Below are 20,314 nucleotides of genomic sequence, written 5' to 3'. Positions count from 1 at the left end.
CTTGATGACTAAAGCGATTGGCATAGCCAAAAATAATATTCTGCTGATTGTAGGCGACTTCAACGCGGCTCACCAGGCATGGGGCTACACGACAGCCACATCAAAAGGCACTGCACTCCAGTACACCATACAGCAGCACCGTCTCACCATCCTCACAGATCCCGCATACCCCACACGTCTAGGAAACAGCGTCTCCCGAGATACATGCCCTGACCTCACCCTCACTAAAGGGATACAGCAAGCTGCTTGGCACAACACGGAGGAAACTCTGGGCAGTGACCACTGCATACTTGCCACCACATTGAACGTTACGCATGCACGCCACCCGATAAAAAAGACAACGCTCACAGATTGGACAGCTTTTCGCAAAGAGCGAGCGGATGACTCCTCAACCGGTATTACGGATCTCGAACAGTGGGTACGAGAGCTCCAAGAAGACGTAGCCAGACATTCAAAACAGATCACACTCACCACAGACATACCGGCCGTAGACCCGCACCTTCTTCACCTCTGGGAAGCACGTCGAGGCCTTGTTAGGAGATGGAAGCGCCAAAAACATAATCGTAAATTGAAACTACGTATAGCGAAACTCACGGCAACCGCGGAATGTTATGCTGGGGAGCTCACCCGTCACAACTGGCGACAACTATGCAACAAGTTGCAGGGTAATGTTAGCACGGCCAAAACATGGTCGCTGCTACGCCATCTTCTTGACCCCACACAAAGCAAGGCAATTAGCCGGCAAACAATTCAACGTATCCTCCACAACCATCCGGGTTCTGATGACGAAATCCTGGAGGAGTTGCGGGCGCGGTACATAGGCGATTTCGAACCCCCACAAGGACAACCTCCAACCTACAGCGGGAGCGACAATTATGACCTCGACAAGCCGATCACTATCACTGAGGTGCAACAAGCACTCCATGCACTCACACGAAACACCACCCCAGGCAAGGACAAAATAAATAACAAGCTCCTGCGCAATCTGGATGATGGCACCATTCAATCTCTTACTGACCTCTTTAATCATCACTGGGAAGCGGGTACGCTACCAGCAGACTGGAAGCACGCGGACATCATACTCATTCCGAAGCCAGGCAAACTCTCCAGCTTAGACAATATGAGACCGATCTCACTGACTTCATGCCTAGGCAAGCTTCTGGAACATGTCATTTTGAACCGGCTTCAACCTTACCTAGAATCCAGCGACCTCTTTCCCGAAACAATGTTCGGATTCCGGCCCCACCTTTCTACCCACGACATCCTTCTTCAGCTGAAGGAACAAGTCCTTGAACGCATCTCACCGCACAACACCGGAGCGATTTTAGCACTCGATCTCAAGGGCGCTTTCGACAATGTGGCTCATCATACCATCCTTACAAACCTAAGCCTCACTAACTGTGGTCGTAATACTTACAATTATATACGCGCCTTTTTAAGCAACCGCACGGCCACAATAGGCATTGGCTCACTCAGAACCCCGACGTTACCTACTCGCAACAAAGGAACCCCACAAGGTGCTGTTATATCGCCCACCCTTTTCAATATTGCTATGATGAAACTACCTGACAAACTCAATGCAATACCAGGAATTAGGCATGCAATATACGCCGATGACATTACTATCTGGACCACCACTGGTTCCGAAGGAGAGAAACAAGACGCCCTTCAACAAGCGACCGACGTCGTACAGCAATATGCAAAAACATGTGGTCTCCGGTGCTCTCCCGAGAAGTCAGAACTGTTAGTCGTTCGACAGAAATCACGAAGAAAACTCAGTGAACTACCCCACATCAAACTCACCCTCGACGACAAAGAAATACCCACAGTAAACCGCGTCCGCATTCTCGGACTCCACATACAACAGGACGGCGGAGGCGCATACACCATCCAACGTCTCAAGCAGACCACCTTCCAAATCATGCGAATGGTCAGCCGTATCACAACCAAACAATACGGACTGAAAGAAGACGACATTCTACAGCTCGTCCAGGCCCTGATAATCAGCCGCATTGCCTACGCTGCCCCGTACTTGCCCCTCACTCCCAAGGAACTAGATCAATTAGACGTACTTCTTCGGAAAGCCTACAAGCAAGCGCTCGGCCTACCACCGGGAACAGCGACACTCAAGCTTGAAGCCCTAGGAGTCCATAATAATATAAGAGAAATTATAGACGCCCACCTCACAAGCCAACGAGAACGACTAGCCCTTACACCAACAGGAAGAACAGTCCTAGCGCGCCTAGGGTACCCCACACACGGCAAAGGCCACGAACAAGCAATTCATCTGGCCCCCAACTTCCGGGAACACATCAAGGTAGCCCCTATCCCCAGAAGCATGCACCCGGAACATCATGCCGATCGTCGCCAAGCTCGCGCAAAAACTCTACAGGCAAAATATGGCAGTCTCCCCACCACACTGTACACAGATGCCGCGCAGTACCCTCAAAAAGCAGCCATGACGGCCAGCGTTGTCGACTATAACCTACAAGAGGTGGTCTCGATGACGGTCCGCACTGCCAGCGCCCTCGTAGCGGAGGAGACAGCCATCGCCTTGGCCATCACCTCTAGTCCAACCAACGAGTACGTCACAATTATTACTGACTCCCAGGCAGCTTGCCGTAGCTACGCGAGAGGCAGAATATCTTCAATCGCCCACCGACTCCTCAAACAAGCCTCCCAATTCCCGGACGTTGAAATAGTGTGGACTCCAGGACACGAGTCCCTCCGTGGAAATCAGCGTGCGCACGCTGTAGCCCGAGCTCATGCCTCCCGGGCGCCACAAGAGAGGGATACGGCCGCATCCATGGAGCCCGTACCTTTACAATACAACGCCATACTACAACACCACAGATTGAACAGACGACAATACCCGCCTCCACACAAGACCCTCTCACGTGAAGATGCCGTAACATGGCGACAACTACAAACCAACACATACCCCCATTTAAGCAGACTACACGCAATACACCCTACACTATATTCATACAAATGTCCCCTTTGCAATGAATACGCCTCCCTATATCACACCACATGGGCGTGCCCCAACGTGAAGGCGGCCCCGCAAATACCCAACCCCACACCCGAGCAGTGGGAGGCCGTGCTGACTAGTTCGGACCCTCGTGACCAGCAGCAACTGGTGCGGCGGGCCCGGGAGACAGCAAGAGCCGCAGGAGCCCTGGACTAAGGGCGCCTCCCGCACAAGCAGAAAGACACCTGCTTGTCCTTTCTTTTTAATAAATGTTGCTCCTCCTCCTCCTGCTGCACCTAATTGCGCCTTTATTCAACAAGCGCCTTTATTCAACATAATATTGATACGCGCTATTCGAAGAAGATGACGTGTACAGTTAGATTTAATGGGACGTAGCCATAAGCAACCTCTGGCGGATCTGAGGACCCCGACGTGCCTTGCTGTTGGCCAGTGCTTGCTACCCCTTGTAAATACACCGTGCAAATAGTTTACCTACTTTGCTTCTACGTAACATTTATTTGGTGGATGTGCTGGGCACTTCCGATGACAGAGCTTCGCATCGGACGCCACCTCGAATCTACCACCATGCCGCCAGGTGATGACACGTCGCCGGCAGCTACGTCTGCGACTACCACTCAGTTTATCGCCCTCTCAGAGCCCCGCGACCCCGGGACCTTTTAATGGGCAAACAGCGTTGACATGGATGAGTGGCTCAGCATGTACGAACGTGTCAGCAAGCATAATAGTTGGGATCCAACTATAATGCTGGCCAACATCATATTTTACCTAGCCGGAACCCCTCGCGTCTGGTTTTGGACCCACGAGTACGATATCACCTGCTTGGACACGTTCAAGTAGCAGCCCCGCGACCTTTTCGGCAACGGTCGACAGCTTGCCGCCAAGAAACAACTGGTGGTACGTTCCCGGGCGTCGACCCACTGAGCCTTACTTGTCGTACATACAGGATGTGCTTGCTTGGTGTCTGCGACCTGACCAAAGATATCCGAGGCTGACAAGGTCGCCCACATTTTGAAGGGTATTGCAGACGACGCGTTCAATCTGCTCGTCTTCAGCAACGTCACCAACGTTGATAGTGCAATCAAAAAGTGCTGTCGCCTAGACTGAGCGAAATGCCGGCGCACGTCGTCTCAGTTCGAGCGTCTACCGATACTGCTGCAACTTCGTCCTGCGAGGCAATTCCTCGTCAACTATCCACATCAGACAACGTGACGGGCATCGTCCGCCGAGAACTCGAGGCAGCCTATCCAGCTTCGTATAAACCCACGGTATCCGACACCTCGACGCCGGCTGTTTCCTTGGTCTAGGTTGTTGTTCGCCAGGGATTTGGGTACCTTAGCCTCCTTTCTACTATCTGCGCCATGAACACTTTTGAGGGTCCCTTAGCCTCCTCGGACAGGCCTCATCGCGGGCCGTACGCCTTTCATCGTTCCAGAAACCCGTCGGAATGGAGAACAGCCGACGATAAGCCCATCTGTTTCCGCTGCAGCTGCGCTGCACACATTGCTCGCTATTGCCGCAGCCAGTGGCCCTCTCAGGCCCATAGCCCATTTCCCACTTCAACGTTAAGAAAACCGCATATCGACTAACGTTGTGGACCCCGTCGATAGAACGGCAACTAATCCATACGCCGTTGCTTTCCATGACCGAGTTGGACAAACGTAGGAATAAAATACTGCCTTGACTAGGAGCGTTACAGAAAGTGGGCTATGGCGTTCGAGTTGCTCGTTGATGCCTTTCAGCGGGCAAGTGCCAGTAGGTAGCATATACTTCAGTACGTGCTACCTAGTGGCCGAGTAAATGTGTGATGTTACTGCACTAAGGGCAACAATAACTCCTTCTCTTATTCATCTTCGCAGGTGACGGCAGCTGAAAGACTCCAAAGCCAGAAATGCAGTGGGGCGCCTTGGTTTTATTCCTCGGTGCGGTTGCATCGCATGTTGCTGATGGGTAAGCGTTACGATAAACTTGACGAGGAGCTCTGCCACGCATCCAACAAACAAGCTCATTACTACTGTATTGCTTGACGCTTGTGATTATTGAATGGAATGTGGCGCCCATCATGCGTAAAGCGAAATGAAGACTTTTTCGGTGAAGTACCTGAACATTGTTGGGCTCACTGAATGCCATGTATACTCACCCGTTTCATAATGCAGAAGTAACAACCCGGAGGAGTCGACATACCTTTCACAGTAAGCTGCGGCACGAAGAGGAAATAGGCAGTGTGTAAATCCATAGCTCATTTGATGTTCAGAGGCAACAATGGCGCTTCTGTGTTCGGGAGCGCGATTTTCCTTTCTGTCTCTGTAGGAACAGTAAGAAATAGAGAGTGTCATTATTTTAGCGTTCGTTCGTTCCTACGTGCCTTTGTGTGGGCAGGGAGGGAGGGGGTGCGTTTCACATAACATTTTTCTCCGAAGCCCTAATGTTGAGTACATTGATGTTAAATGAGGAGAAACATCATTGGCATTACACTTTTTACGAAGACGTACCCATCAGCAAAATAATTTCATTTAATTTCTTGTTGAAGTAAGCACCCCGCGCCGTATTATGTAGATATTTGGGAACATTGCTTAGCAATGGAAACTGCATTTTGTTAAAGAAATGACAGTGAAGTGGATGTAGAATCACGCACTATGTCGATAAATAAGTGACAGGGCTAGCGTAACTGAGTCATTCGTTTTGAAAAGGTTATATGTTCAAACGTATTACACGTACACACAAAAAAAGATATATGAAGAGAACCACAAACTCACCAAGTTTATACACCCTCTATAAATGTTCAATACATGACCCTTTGGTGACACGACACACGTCCAGACGATAATCGAGCTCATTCCATACATTTTGTAGCATAGTCCTGTCAATTGTCTGCACTGCAGCACTGATGCGTTCTTTGAGTTCAACTAAGCATTGCAGTGGTGGAGGTACGTAAGCAAGGTCCTTAACGTTCCTCTTTCCTCTGTTTACAATTTTTGAATGAGCCGAATTGTAACTAAGTATTGGGTTTTTTCGAGTGACGTCGGTATTGCCAGCAAAATTGATCGTTTAATACAGCATGCAGATCCAGAAACTGCAAGTGACCTCACTTGGCATCTGAGATGTGAATTTGAGGTTTTCAACACAAGTCGCAAACTATGTGAAGGGCATGATTTGTTGCTCTAACCCCCCTCCCCCTTATATTTGGCACTTTTTTTAGCAAAACAAAGTAATCATCAACGCATCTAAATATCTTTGCAAGCATAGCAGTGTCGAGAGATGATGCAATACGCTCGTCAATATAGGCTAAAAATATGTCGCTTAAGAACAGTGCATTACAACAACCAATGCAAACGCCTTCTTTTTGCACCACTGATCGTCACTGAAGATGAAAGATAAAGAAGCAGAAACACAGTAACCCAATGTCTCGACGGAAAAACAGAAGGATTGGTCCAGACTAAACTATCAAATATACACCCAAAACTGACCTTAATAATTGAAGAAAATACCTATTATGTGTCAATGTAATTCCGATAGTTACTAAATCTGCTTTGTACGTGTCATCTGCTTTTGATTAGCTGCATGAACCGCTTTCTTTCTTTTTCTTTTTGTTTCATTCTCTCTCTCTCTCTTTTTCTTACACAGCGGCTACATCTTCACGGCGCCGAAAATATTGCGTAGCGAAACGGACGCCCTGTTTCGACTAACGCTCACTGACGTCAAAGAAGATGGCAAGGTCACCGTCCGGCTCCTCAAGTACAATAACGACAGCGTCGTCCTGGCGGAACAAGAGTACGACATCAAGAACGGTGCGCTCGATTACCCTTTCCATCACAGTGCTATGCCATGCTTGTCTTGTTCTTGCTAGTGCCGTCTCTTCTACTTTCCCCACGGGGGTTCACGTCTATAAAAACTACAGTCTCGCAGAAAAGAAAAAGGACGTTCCAAGACCTTCGCGTCAATGCGTGTACAAGGTAATTTGTAACAAGAAAACCTATTTGTTTCATCTGCTGTAATTACGGTCGTAATTTTTTCATAGGCACTGCAGTCCCTGTACATCCAGCCACTTTTGTTGCTTGAGAATATTGAATTTCTAAAGTTTCTGCATGTCGCCATTACCTCCGTTTTATTTTTCGGTTGCAGTCATGTAATACTTGCTAAAGAAAGTTGTACTCGCAGTCTTCATTCTATGAACTTGATGCTCTTTTTTTTTTATCTCACACTTACTCGTTCAAAGATATTTCCTATTTACTTTTTTTCCCGCGCACTCTAGAACACTGTACTTAAGTGTATTGTACTCTTCGTTCCTTGTCATTATATAAGTTTTTATTAGACATAGGACAGTACAATTCTGTAATTGGCGTTACCTGCATTTTTTTTTTCCTTTTCATGTGATCGCTTGCTTATATTAACTAAGCTTCACTTATTTTTTTTGTATTTGCCTTCTTTATGCTAAGTCATGGTCCTCTACTTCTTTCTCACTCCTGTTATAGCCCTATAACAGGGCTGCAGAATCAATAAATAAATAAATAAATAAATACAACCAAAAACAGCTCATCCCCGTACTCCCACTCCACCTCTCTCCAGCGGAAGTTGTACGCGTTTGATTTGAGATTTATATCATTTAAAGAGAACTTATTCGTAGTCATAACATTACCACATGTATTTTTTTAGTGTTCTGGCACTGTTTGTTTTCAGTGGTCTCTTTTACCTTTTTATTCTTTTTATTATCTTCTGCAACTTTCACCCACTATTACTTGAATTTCCATCGGCGCTCGCTTCATCGAAACTATCACTTCATGCCCAGAAATTTTGGACGTTGCCCATCCAACCATTTCTCAAACTTCACCACAATGCACACGCGCATCATTTTTAAGAATGATATTTCAAGAAGCCACCAGAATTCAACAACGTTTAAACGTTTACTTAGCCACATCGACAGAGTACGCCCTTCGAATAACATGCGTATTTACAGCATTTATTCCTAACTTTCCTGCTGTGTTGTAGCAGCGTTTTAACGCTGACCAAAATTCTGCTCAAACATAGCAAAGACGTTACGGCAAAGTGTCGCAAATACGTATGTTAATAAAAAGGCGCACATTTTCGATGTTGCTAACTGAAAGTTCTTGAATTCTGGCCCAGCCCCCTGAAATTTAATTTCTTGAAAATGTTGCCCATTGACTTAACTGCGCTGGTGCAATACCGTGGAGTCTGACGCATAGCCGAATAGTTAATGTCCAAAATTCGTGGACCTGTACTGTGACTGGTATTTGAGCCTGTGATTTCAGATTTCGCGCAAGTCAAAATTTTCCTCAGTATTGCGTATTCAGCAGTTTATTGTACCGCACCTTTCCTGTAATCTCTCGTTACGTTCACCGTGAAATGTAAGCCAACTTGACTGCATTTACCATTTTCTTACACTAATAGAGGTTATGACTCGGTTGGAACGTTAGTTAAGCCTACATTTATTATATGTGTCTATTTCTACAGGCTGCATATTGCACCAGATTCATTGAGAGAGAGAAAGCTATATATATATATATATATATATATATATATATATGTACTGTCTAAAACGACACAGGCATCGCTTCTTCGTTTGTTTTACAAAGTGGACTACGGTTAAACGAAACTCGTTTAAACAAAAAGACCGGATACACGACACTAAACTGCCAAATTTGGTTGGCCACCCATAGGAGCATTGGTATTAAACTTCATTTAAACGATACGCTTCTTTTTATGAACTCCCCTTAAACATCTAGACTCATAACGTCTAGACCCATAATTGCAGCTACCTCATCGGCCGTCGTAGGTCATATGACACAAGCGTAGGTGTACAAAGAGGTCAAATGGTGATGCCAAACAGTCAACGAAATCTGATCCGTCAGATAGTTGCGCTGTCGTGGCATTGGCGGCAGCTCTGCGGCGTTCATGTTGCCTAACTTTCGCCTTCTTTGTGCGTCTAGACGGCGATAGCCAAAAAGCGAGATTGTATGAACAAATACCGTGTGAGAAAGAAGCTCCGATATTAAAATGAGAATACAACAATGTCTTTTTTTTTTCTCGCCGCAGTGAGATTAAAAAACTCGACGCTTTTGAAACAATATGGTTTTTCCTGACTTTTGCGTCCTCCACGTAAGCGATATTTCCGATAAACGGAAATCTACTTTCGGTCTGTTCGGGTTCCCTTTAAGCGGAGTATATCGCATAATACGATGCTTTGCCCGGATATGTCTGTGGCACAGAGCACATTGCGCTCCAGACTGAAGCGATGTTGCGTTTTCGCAAAATCCAGGATCTCGTTTCATTGCTTTTCTTTTTGTTTTCTTTCATTCTGTCTTAGCGTTGAGCAAGAAGTGTTTGTCAGGCGTGTGTGTTTGCGACGGCAATATAGTGTGGCATCGAGACAAGCGGCAAATAAGATGCTTCCTTGTGATCTTTGAACCTCGAATCACGAGAATTCCTCCGAGAACGTGAGAGAACCGTCGGTTTTCAGTTGGGAGAGTTAGCTATAGATTTACCAGACCACCTGCGCCTGTTTACGTTCGCTTTGCAGAGCAGAAGTCGCTGTGCGAGGTACGCTGTAACAATCACTCGCGTGTGTTACAAGGAGGATCAAGAGATGGCGCCACGTGACATAACGAAAAAGCGTGTTCACTGCATTGCGAGTTGTGTGTGGGGTCTCATTACGTTGAACTAACAACCAAATGTCTGTCTGAACCAAAATGATCGGGATATAAGCCCACTCGCGCGTACGAAAGACAGCAAACAAACAATAAATGCGAAGACAACGCTCAGAAAACGGCGGGCTGGCGGAATTCCTTGTGTCACGCACTGCCTCGGTCCTCACAACAAGTTCGCTTTGCTCAGCTTCCTGATTACCGAGGAGCTTCCTCTGAAGTGGCTCTACTTTGCGGAACGCAGCGATGAACTCGAGTGCCGTCTTTGTGTGATTCTCCAGCGTTTACTCCAAACAGCCCCTTCGTGCCTTTATATCGTTTCTTTTTTTTCTGTGTCTTTTTCTTCGGAGTGCTCAAAATGCTGCTTGCTTGGCACCTGTTACGCCTCTTCGGTCCACTACAAACGCGGGGACGATAGGATTAATGCGTGCCATGTCTTTCCTTTCTGTGTTTAATTTCTTTTTTTCAATTTATGAACGAGCTATAATCGCCTTTGTCGTCAGGTGTCGGATTTTGGTACCCCTCTTCCCCCCCCCCCCCCCTTCCTTTAAAACCTACCTTTCTTTAAGGAAATAATACAACAGGAAATAAAGAAGGCTGGCTGGACAAGCACTGAGCGTGTAAGCAGTGTTTGATAAAAGCGCGGTCAGCTTTTTCCTTGACGAAGTCGGTTCTGGTGCTACGTCGTTTTGCGGAATAACTAGAAGGTTTCAGGAACTTTTACACAAAAAGGCTTTGGACAGACTCCCGAGAATTGCTTCACTGCGCAGACCGTCGTCGCGAATAACTCGTCAACAACAGAACGCAAAACGTCTTGTACTTGATTGATCAATATGAAATGAAGCAGTTTGAGTTCTACACCACTATAGATAAAGTAATGTAACTGCTTTCTTATTAAAATGAAAAGAAAAAGGCCACGTACTACTTTCTTGCACGCGACAAGTACTTAGCACGCCACGAATAATCAACTCGCATTCCCGTTCCGTTAACAGTAACTGTTTGTTTGAAAATTTATTACTCTTTATCTTTCACATTTGCGCTCCCAGTATAACATGGTTGCCGCTTAGGTCTCAATTACACTATCTTAGTATTGTCTAAAAAAATACATTAGTGCTGCAGACTCAAAGCGGAGGTGGCTTCAAAAACAGGACCCAACGCAATCGTCAACCGTGCCGAAACATACTTACATCAACGAGATACTCCAACTACCGTATTTTTCGAATTACAGGCCGCGGAATATCTACATGAGCAGACTACAGCTCAGTATCTTTTGGGTTTCATTATCGCTAGCTATGAGGTTGGAGAGAACCTGGACTTCCGAAATTCGTTCTTTTTTTTTTCTTTTTACCCTACAGGAAAGAAAATTTTCTATTGCGTGGTACGTATGATGCGCAGAAGAAATGGAGCACGACGACGAATATATTTTTCTGGCCTCAATTGCCTACTGTGGACTGTAGTTCGGAAATTACGGTATAATATATCCGGTTCTACTTTAAATCATGTCGACGTACAGGTCTGCGGAAAGAACATGGACGCCGCTTTGCACATTCCGGAGGAAACATTGGACACCTCGAGCGCACACGTCTGCGGGCTGCTTCCCGCACGAAGACCGAAGCAGGAATCGTCTTGTTGTCCTCAAAGCACAACGGGCTTTCCGCATGCTTCCTACTCTGGTCCAACTGCGTGCTGGGCCCTTTGTCTTCTCCCTTAATTTATCATCCCAAACAGCTGCGGCGCTGATGCTGTATTTGACAGTATTTTTTCTTCTTTTTTTCTTTTCTTTTTCCGCGTACTTTACTATACGAGCGTGTTTTGAAAAAGCAGCAGCGGCTCCTGTACTCTCCACACCTGTGCGCATCGCGCAATTTTTCATTTGTACTATTTTAGGGAATGCTTAATGCCGCACGTTATTGGTTAACGCGACATCCTAACCAGCGGAATGTCGTGCAGAAGATCCGGTAAACTTCAAGACGAATAACCGGATAGAAACGAGACTTTATCACGCAATACCTTACGTATATGACGACCCTACATGTTGCAACCCGTACAGCGAGCCGACACTTTCCGACACTTTCTCCCATGCGACCTCGCCTACATCTCAATTACGCCACAGAAGCTTGCCCCGAAATATATCAAGCGCCTGAACTACGGCAGCAGTTTTAATAAACGATGATCCTACTCCCAAGCACGAGAGTAAACTTACGTATGGCTCAGGACGGGAAGAGAGAGACAGAGAAGGGATGGGCTTTCGGAGCTACAAGGCTGGCGTGGGCGATATTTCACCTACTGCATAAACTATGGCTGGCACAAGGAAGCCCGCCTCTTATCTTTAGATGTTGGAGGTTTCTTTTTAGGAGATTTAATCTGGCTCGCCGGAACACCCATATACTCGCCGAGGCACTCAGGGCTTAGTGCTCGTTTTAGCCGCCCTTTGTAAGAGATTAAAAATACATTCCGCAGTAATGGAAAAAACTCTGAAAAAGGCTTACTGCCGGTGCGCGCAGCAATATGCAAATAAATTTTATAATGAGGAAGAGGGTGTTTTTATGACATGCTCCTTTTTGTGTAGTCGCGTCTCTTCTCTTTCTTTCTTGCTTGTTGACTGGCTCGTCTGACGTTTGGCATTCATTAGGTTCGGAAGCATTACGTTAAGAAGTGTTAGTATGTCAGAAATTATTTTATTGGGTACTCACCTTACTCGTCCTTTGTTTTCTTTTTTCACAAAACGCTGTTGTTATTGCCGACTGCTTAAGCGTATTTTCGTGAATGTATTAGCGTCAGCGTCAGCAGAATGCACACATTAATCCCTCTCTTTCTAATAGCTCGTTTTATGTACGGTACACCTGTTTTTATTCACGCTGCTATGAAGCGAGGCTTCAGGAAGTATTTACTATGCAGGCATTAATCTCTCAGGATTCTCTGGTGACCGGACGTTCCGCCGGCATGGCAAAAAAGCAAAAGCTTAGTAATCGGCACTTATAGAAAGATAGAACAAAACCGTGAATATTTCTTAAGCTTGTCATGCACGCTGCGATGGACGCTATGTACTCGTGTTTTTTTAGGCACTCAATAATGCTCGAAAATATTGTCTTTTTACAGCTGATAACACATGCAAAATAACAGGCTGCTTTCGCTGTCATCTATATCTATTCCATGCATGCACGCGGTAACAGATCTTTGACAATTCTTAGTTATTGCTGTCTATTCCTTATAGGAAGTGTGCATAGATATAGGTACGTGTGCATCCACCACATTTATGCAATGAATCATTTAGAACCTTTACACAATGAGCAATAAAATTAACCAACACAGTCCACAACCTCACCAGAAACGTTCTGTCGGCGGCACTGTCCCACCAAAAGACAAACTGTGGTTGCGAGAAAAGTGTCGACGACTCATTGGCCAACAGTTCGAACAACCATATGTCGCCCTAAAAAAACATGGTGGGTGCAACTCGAAGAGGCAGCTGATCGCATTGATCCAATTGCACTTTTTGTCGCTAAGGCCCTCTACAATCGCAACGCATTAGAGCGACGCTAAAGGCAAATATTAAGTCAAGCTAAAATGGTAGATTAGTGCTCGAGAAAACCTGCGGAGTCAATACAGTAAAAGCTCGTTAATTCGAACCGCAAGGGGAAGCCGCTTCAGTTCGAATTAACGAAAGTTCGAACTAACGAAAGTGAAGGAGAGCAACAGTACACTGCGATTTGGAAGCAGTAGGGCATGTCAGAAATTTGGCATGTCAGAAAAAGATGGCGTGTGCCGCGGGAACACGCCATCTTGAAGTCGAAGCTCTGGGTCCGACTGTGCCACACTACCGATGTCCACCGAAACGAACGTTAGCCGAGGCTTAACACCATCACAATGAATCGCGATGGCCGATACCTCCTAAGCTGAAAACAGACGTGCACAACCGATGAAGACTGCCGAGACAAAGACGCTGAACATGTGAAGGTGGCGAAGGCCCTGATTCGTTGGTTCTTGATTGCAAGCGCAGCTGCGACGAACTTGATTCGCTGTGTTACGATGGCGCTTGCCGTGCCATCTCCGCACAACATTAGCAGCTGTACAAGATTTGCAAAGCCTCCGAGATTCGCAACGGGCATAAAGTCTCGGAGGTTACGTAGAACGGAGAGGCGGCAGCTGCCGCTGCCTTCTGGCTGGCCCCTCATCGGTTAGATTTTTTTTCCGATTTTGCCTTCTCTCGCCGTTCTCTCCGTTTCGGAGGCAATACAGCCTTGTGTGTAGGCAGTAGGCGCGTTTCTCTGGCCGTGTGCCAGGCGAGCGTAGTTCGAATTATCCGTGAGGGAACCTTCTCGCGTTCGAATTAACGGACTTTTTTATACATACACTTCTGTGGAGCTTGGTCGGACCAAATCGTACAGTTCGAATTATCCATAAATTCGAATTATTGAAGTTCGAATTAACGCGCTTTCACTGTATTATCGTGGCCAGAGCCTTTGTAACTGAGAAATTGAGGTAAATGCAGGGTACGAATAGAGACTCCCCCGGGACATTCACGTACTAGCCGGTGACGAAGACACTCCTTATTATATTTCTTTCACGAGTACTCTAACACTCTTGATATAAAGATAATTGTATTGCATTTTAAGACGAAAGAAAATGCTACTTGTCCAGTTCTATTTCAATAAAAAAAGAACTCATTGAATTTACTCTTGACAACGACGCGGGCGGTCTTGAGGTTTTGTTTTTTCCTCTCTGTGTCGCCCGTCCTCTCGCGTTTCCATAATTTCGTTATCGCACAGTGCTGCACTGGTTTTGCTGGTTCGTGAAAGTCACACAGACTGCAAGTAGAAGAGAATGCCATGTCCATGTGACGTCGCGAGATTCCCGAATAGTCCACGCCACTCCAAATAGAGCAGCTGCGGCGGCGAATCGGACCCTTAATCTTGGCCCGGTTTCCCAGTGACGTACTGCGCAAATAAATAAATAAATAAATAAATAAATAAATAAATAAATAAATAAATAAATAAATAAATAAATAAATAAATAAATAAATAAATAAATGGTAGCGCCGTCTGTCGGGCACCGTTTTACTCACCGACGGGAGTAAAGGGCGGCGATGGCGTATGCGACATCACCACTCGCCGAACGGGGGCAGGATACTTGAATTGCGCTAAAGGCATGCAGACCCTTCAGACGGAATTTTACCCATAAACTAAATCTATTCTTGACACAAAACAAGCACTGCGAGGTTTCTGTAATTGTATTTGAACAATCCAAGTCGACTTAGTACTTGCGTTTAGCGTCCCCCTAATGACGCAACTGATTGAATGACAGACGTCCTCGCTGGTCACGGGGTGATGCGTGAGGCAATATAGGGCAGATGCGGCTTCACCGGGGATAGACGTAGGATTCGTTAGTAGCACCAATGCGCGGTGCAATATAGAGACACGCCTGCCGCGTGTTCTAGACGCACAATTCAGAATTTCCTCATGTTAGAGGCTGTTGTAGAGAATCCGGTTAAATGCATGCGGTGTTCCCTTTTTTGAATCGCTTCGCGAGCTCGTCAGTGAAAGGTACTGAGCAGCCGGAAGTCGCGCGAGCTGACATGCTGCGCCAATTTTGCTTGTCTCTGTATTGAAACAGAGAAACAGAACCGGCAGATTACTTCATAGCACATATTCGAACACGTGCATTGCAAAAAATAAATAAATAAAAGGAATTCACCGACAGGAAAGCCCGGCTAAACTTGTCGCCAGCACACTGTCGATTGTTCTTGTAACTGCAACCAGTCACAGCCAGCAACGTCTTTTTTTTTTCTTTGTTTCTAACAGCATATTTTGACCAATATGATGGCTAATGTGTTGGCAAGTATGTTGGTCAATTGGTAAAAGGTTTTCGCAGCGTGAGCAGGCACTTGTGGAAGTCATCCGCGCATTCTTTGATTGGCCTTTCCCATCTCCGGCTGGCTCTGGCTGGTTTTTGAGACTGCTGTGAGGTGGCATTTCTATGCGCTTTAATTATGTGTTAAAAAGAAAAAGACGAAGGCAATATGCTTTCAGCCGCAGCAAGCTGATGCAATAGCATTTTAGGTTTGTCGCAAAGTGGCAACGTCAACGAATAAATGGAAATAATGCTCAGAAATAACTGTTAGTTTCAACGGTGAGTGCTGCTTGCGCTGTCAACGATTACTTATGATAAGGTGAATACACTATTAGAACATGGAATTTCGACTTTTCGAGCGTTTTTAGGGAATGCTTTACACCGAAATTTCTTAAATGCACAACGTTAGCACTGGTACCTCACATTCCCAGGATGATATTATTATGAAGCCCTAAAGGCAAACCTGTGTATTAATACACTCTTAAAACGAAGTAACTAGTACTTTCTAGGCATACCTACGTCACTTACGTTCATGACTGTGAAGTTCCTCGGGAATATTGAGCCGGTTTACCCACAGGCTATAGACGTCGCCTATAAGCCAAGGCGCGCCGCAGCAACAGATTCGATATTTCCTGTCCCCCTGAATATCCGACACGTGATTTCCATTCCCGGAAAGTGCTCTCCTGCGTCGAGACCCTTTCACCGGGACGTGCCTGGTGCACGATTTTCTCCGTCTGCATTACAGCTATACTGCAGGGGAACACGGTAGTGGCCATGTTGCACGTCAAAGAAGTATATACTGTTTTCATACTCAAGACACGCTCACCCACGACAACACCGTTTGAAACATGCTTCGCCAAACCTTGTTGTGTGCAGGTGAAAGTGCCTTTCTACCGTTCCGAGTGCCCGAGCATCTCGACAGTCAAGCAAAGATCGAAGTAAACGGAACCTTCGGAAACTATGTCTTCGGCGACCGGAAGGAGATCGACTTCCAGAAGTCCAAAAACACTGTTCTTGTTCAGTCGGATAAGGCACTATACAAGCCGGGGCAGAAAGGTGAGAGCAGTGTTTTTTTTCCTATTTGCCTGTCTTTTTTGTTAGTGTGTTTATTTTTACTTCTGACCATAGTGTCTTATGTTAGAGCATTCGGCTTGGCTCCTACGCCTAGCTGCTGAGGAGAATGCTGCTGTCATTGTACAGATAGTAAAGTTTTCGTGTTCGCGAAGTACGTTTTGATAAAGGCGCACATAATGCGATGTGATGTCAAACGCTTATGCAGTTTTCTTATAAGCTGGTTGGGCTTAACGTTGCGCTTCGGGATACACAGTTAAAGAGCTTCCGTATATATTCTAAATGGTGGATGTACCTTCATATCCACTATAAATGTATCCAAAAGAAAATTATGCCGTTTTGGCGTACGATAGGTGAACTTTTGGTAGTTTAAACCTGCTATGTATTTTACCTTATGGAACCTTCAATATTCAGTGGAGAAATTCGCGAACACTAATATCCTGATTGCGTAGTTGTTCATGTTTGTACAGTTTTTAGTCCACTCGCAGATGTGATCTTTCTTTTTTTTTTGAAATTTGGTGAGCGCATATTTTAAGTACGATATTACAGACGCATCTATTACAGGGTCATGTGCAAACCGCGCGTGTGGAGATTGATTAATTTCGAGCTGTCTTGGCGCGGGGAAAAGACAGTTACATAATCTAACGATCAAATTTGCCTTTCAGTTCAATTCCGTGTGCTGCCTATCAATAACGAGCTGAAGCCTGTCACGGATGTCAAGGTAAGCGCTAGAATATCATAATCCATGCACCACTATATGGAACGCTTTCTTTTAGCTAGAGGTAGTAATTTCTTGTCTGTGGCACAATTATTTAGGAAGGACTTTTTTTCCCTGAGTTAGCACTTTAGTAAAAACAGACAAAAATGATAACGTTCAACCGTGTATTCTGCTTTGTTTCTCCCTTTAGGCTACCATTTATGTCACGAGCCCCAGCGACGTTAGGATAGCTCAGTGGAACGATGTCTCTTTTGAAAAAGGTAAGCGGAGCTGATGTTGTTGAGATCCTGGTACGCTTTAACCTTGTTTGGGGAGTTGATGTGATGACCGCAGCATCAAGAACAGAGAAGGAATAACATGCACACTAGAGAAAAGACGCATGTCATTTGATGATTCAGATTTCAACAATTAACAAACAAAACCTTTGATGATGTTTATGAAGACAATACAAAATATTTGTGTCAAATAAGGCTACATCTTCGTGCACTGTTGGGGAACAGTGCTTTCGGCGTGATCAGTAGAATTCTATGTGAATCATCCACGTTACTTTGCGCAATTCTTGTGATTCGACCCTTTCTTTTGTGTGTGTTGCAGCAACAGTCAGAAAGTGCTAACTATCTTTCTTGGCGCTAAAGTTTCTGTCAGTATCATGATCGTCTTAATTATTATCGCGCAATACATTGTCAGTAGTATTAAAGGACAAAAGCGGCATTAAACAACAGCGACAGCAGCGAGAACAACAACACCAACAGCAACTAAAACAACTGAAAGCTATGTTTATCGCTGCGGTAATTGAACGTACACTATTATTTATGCGTTTTTGTTCTCACCATTCTCTTGCTCTTATTTTTATCTTTCTTTCTCTCTTTGTCAAAATATACCTTTTGCGTTTCATGCGTTCTCGTTCAAGTCATGTTTGCTACGTGGTGCTAATCCAAAACTCAATGCCGGTTAGAGACCATTGCAACGTATCATATTTCTTTTTTACACAGGCATCGTTCAGCGAGATTTCCAGCTCACAGAAGAGCCTGAGCTGGGTCTGTGGCAGATCGTCGTCGAACTTCCCACACAAACTGTAAGACAGCACTTCGAAGTTAACGAATACGGTGAGTACAGCCAGAACCACATGTGTGCCCTTTTCCGGTGATACTAAATTCATTTACACACTATATATATATATATATATATATATATATATATATATATATATATATATATATATATATATATATATATATATATATATATATATATATATATATATATATATATATATATATATATATCGTGCGCAGTCGACGCTCGATGAGTTTTTGTTGCGCGCTTCTACCCACCATAAAGTGTTTCTTTTTCTTCTGTGTTTAACTGTTGCTCATTAGAGAATGGTTAAACAAAAGATAATGTATAATAATCCATTTTATTGCAGTGTTGCCGAAGTTCGAGGTTACCATAAAGCCGCCATCCTACGTTCTCGCTGATGCCAAGGAAATCACGTGGAAGATTTGCGCCCAGTGAGTCCGCTTATTATGTCCTTCCGTTCGCGTTCTCAGTACCACAAGCTTAGAATGGATGCCGCGCTGTTACGATTATTATTATTATTCGTGTCGTTCGAAGTAATATATAGACGTGTATTTTTTATCAATTATACCGAAAGCGTACTCGTCCAGCACAGGTTCTTCTCTTTAGTGACACTGAGGGCCGACGTAGATTATCTAAGAAGGTGATAGGAGCAGTGTGGTATGACGTAATAGTTGATAAAACAGGAGGCAGCAGACACGTGATTTTCTCACTTCAAGTGACGCATCAAGTATTCCACGGCAAAGTCGAATCGACATTGCCAGTTGCTGCATATACTTCCCAAGGTATGGCCCACACCATTCTTCCTAACTGCTGAGGTGCGATGAAAAGCGACTTGCTGATTATTACATTATGTGTACTCTATGCATGTGTTAGAGAGGCACGTTAGAACTTGGGGTGTGAGTTTTATTTTCGCGGGCACATAATATGTCAGTCAAGCTGTTCACGGAGAGAGAGAGAGAGAGAAATATAAGAAAGTCGGGGATGTCAACCAGTCAGTATTTCGGTTGGCTGCCCTACGCCGAGGAAAGGGAGAAGGGGAGAGAGGGTGGATATAGAGACGTCAACGTATAGTACTCAAGAGTCAAAGGCGCTCGTACAAACCACAGGTTCTTAGAAAGCACAAAAGTGCCTTCACTGCTTTCAGAGCCGATGATCGGTGGGGATGGTGTGATGCTCAGAGTTTCCGCCACAACCTATACGATCAGCTTAGTCGCCTGGAAATTTCTGAAGCTTGGGTTTTGCATTTCCAGTGGTATAAGCGGAACGTCACGTTCAGAGTGGTTATTGCGGCGATGAACGGCGGCATTAGTAAACATAATAATCTTCAACTTTCATGATGGGGCAGGCGATGAGGACATTAATATGACATTATTCTGACCATAAGAAATGCGTATCATTTTTTTTTCTTCTGAAGTTGTCAAACGCGCCTTTCGAACTACGAAAGCGGGACCCGGAATATTCTTCGTTATACAGGTCATTTCCTTATAAAGATCGCGTCAATTACACGAAATAAGGCGAAATAAAGCTGCCGATACATGCTGTAGTGATTGTGTCTAAAATAGAAATCAGTTTCATTTTTTTGTTTTAGAACATCAACCTGATATTGTCGAAGGCGGTATTGTGCTCAGTTTTGACTCCAGACAATGGCGCAAACAGCTGAAGGGGGTCGAATGCCGCGAAAGCACCTCGAGTCGCGATCACTCATTCTTTACAAAGCAATTCTTGTCATTATTCTTCGCATCACTGTATATAGACATGCATGTCTGTCAGAATATCTAGCGCCAAGTTGCAACAAGAGTCCGTGCGGGTACGTTGGAGCAAACTTCGCTCTAAAGGGCCAAAATTTATCCAGGTACGAGCAGATAATTTCGTTGAACAGGCAACATTCTTCATTATACTGGTGGCCACAGAGCTGGCCAGGCCCATGTCGTCTCCTTCATTATGCAAGTC

General features: G+C 45.1%; 1 protein-coding gene across 6 annotated transcripts in view; it reads left to right on the top strand.

Annotated features, from left to right (window-relative positions):
* LOC135904073 (pregnancy zone protein-like) overlaps positions 1-20,314 on the top strand; it is a 178,177-nt gene that overhangs the window by 107,081 nt on the left and 50,782 nt on the right. For all 6 annotated transcript variants that reach the window (XM_065434661.2, XM_065434666.2, XM_065434664.2 and 3 more), the window contains exons 3-9: positions 4,849-4,939; positions 6,614-6,777; positions 16,372-16,551; positions 17,232-17,287; positions 17,475-17,544; positions 18,277-18,390; positions 18,711-18,795. In XM_065434661.2, the coding sequence (XP_065290733.1) occupies positions 4,881-4,939; positions 6,614-6,777; positions 16,372-16,551; positions 17,232-17,287; positions 17,475-17,544; positions 18,277-18,390; positions 18,711-18,795 (728 nt within the window). In that variant the 5' untranslated portion in view covers positions 4,849-4,880. The remainder of the gene's footprint in view (positions 1-4,848; positions 4,940-6,613; positions 6,778-16,371; positions 16,552-17,231; positions 17,288-17,474; positions 17,545-18,276; positions 18,391-18,710; positions 18,796-20,314) is intronic.

This window comes from Dermacentor albipictus, chromosome 1 (genome assembly GCF_038994185.2).
Source record: "Dermacentor albipictus isolate Rhodes 1998 colony chromosome 1, USDA_Dalb.pri_finalv2, whole genome shotgun sequence".
Classification (NCBI taxonomy): domain Eukaryota; kingdom Metazoa; phylum Arthropoda; class Arachnida; order Ixodida; family Ixodidae; genus Dermacentor; species Dermacentor albipictus.
This window is presented reverse-complemented; position numbering and strand designations above follow the sequence as displayed.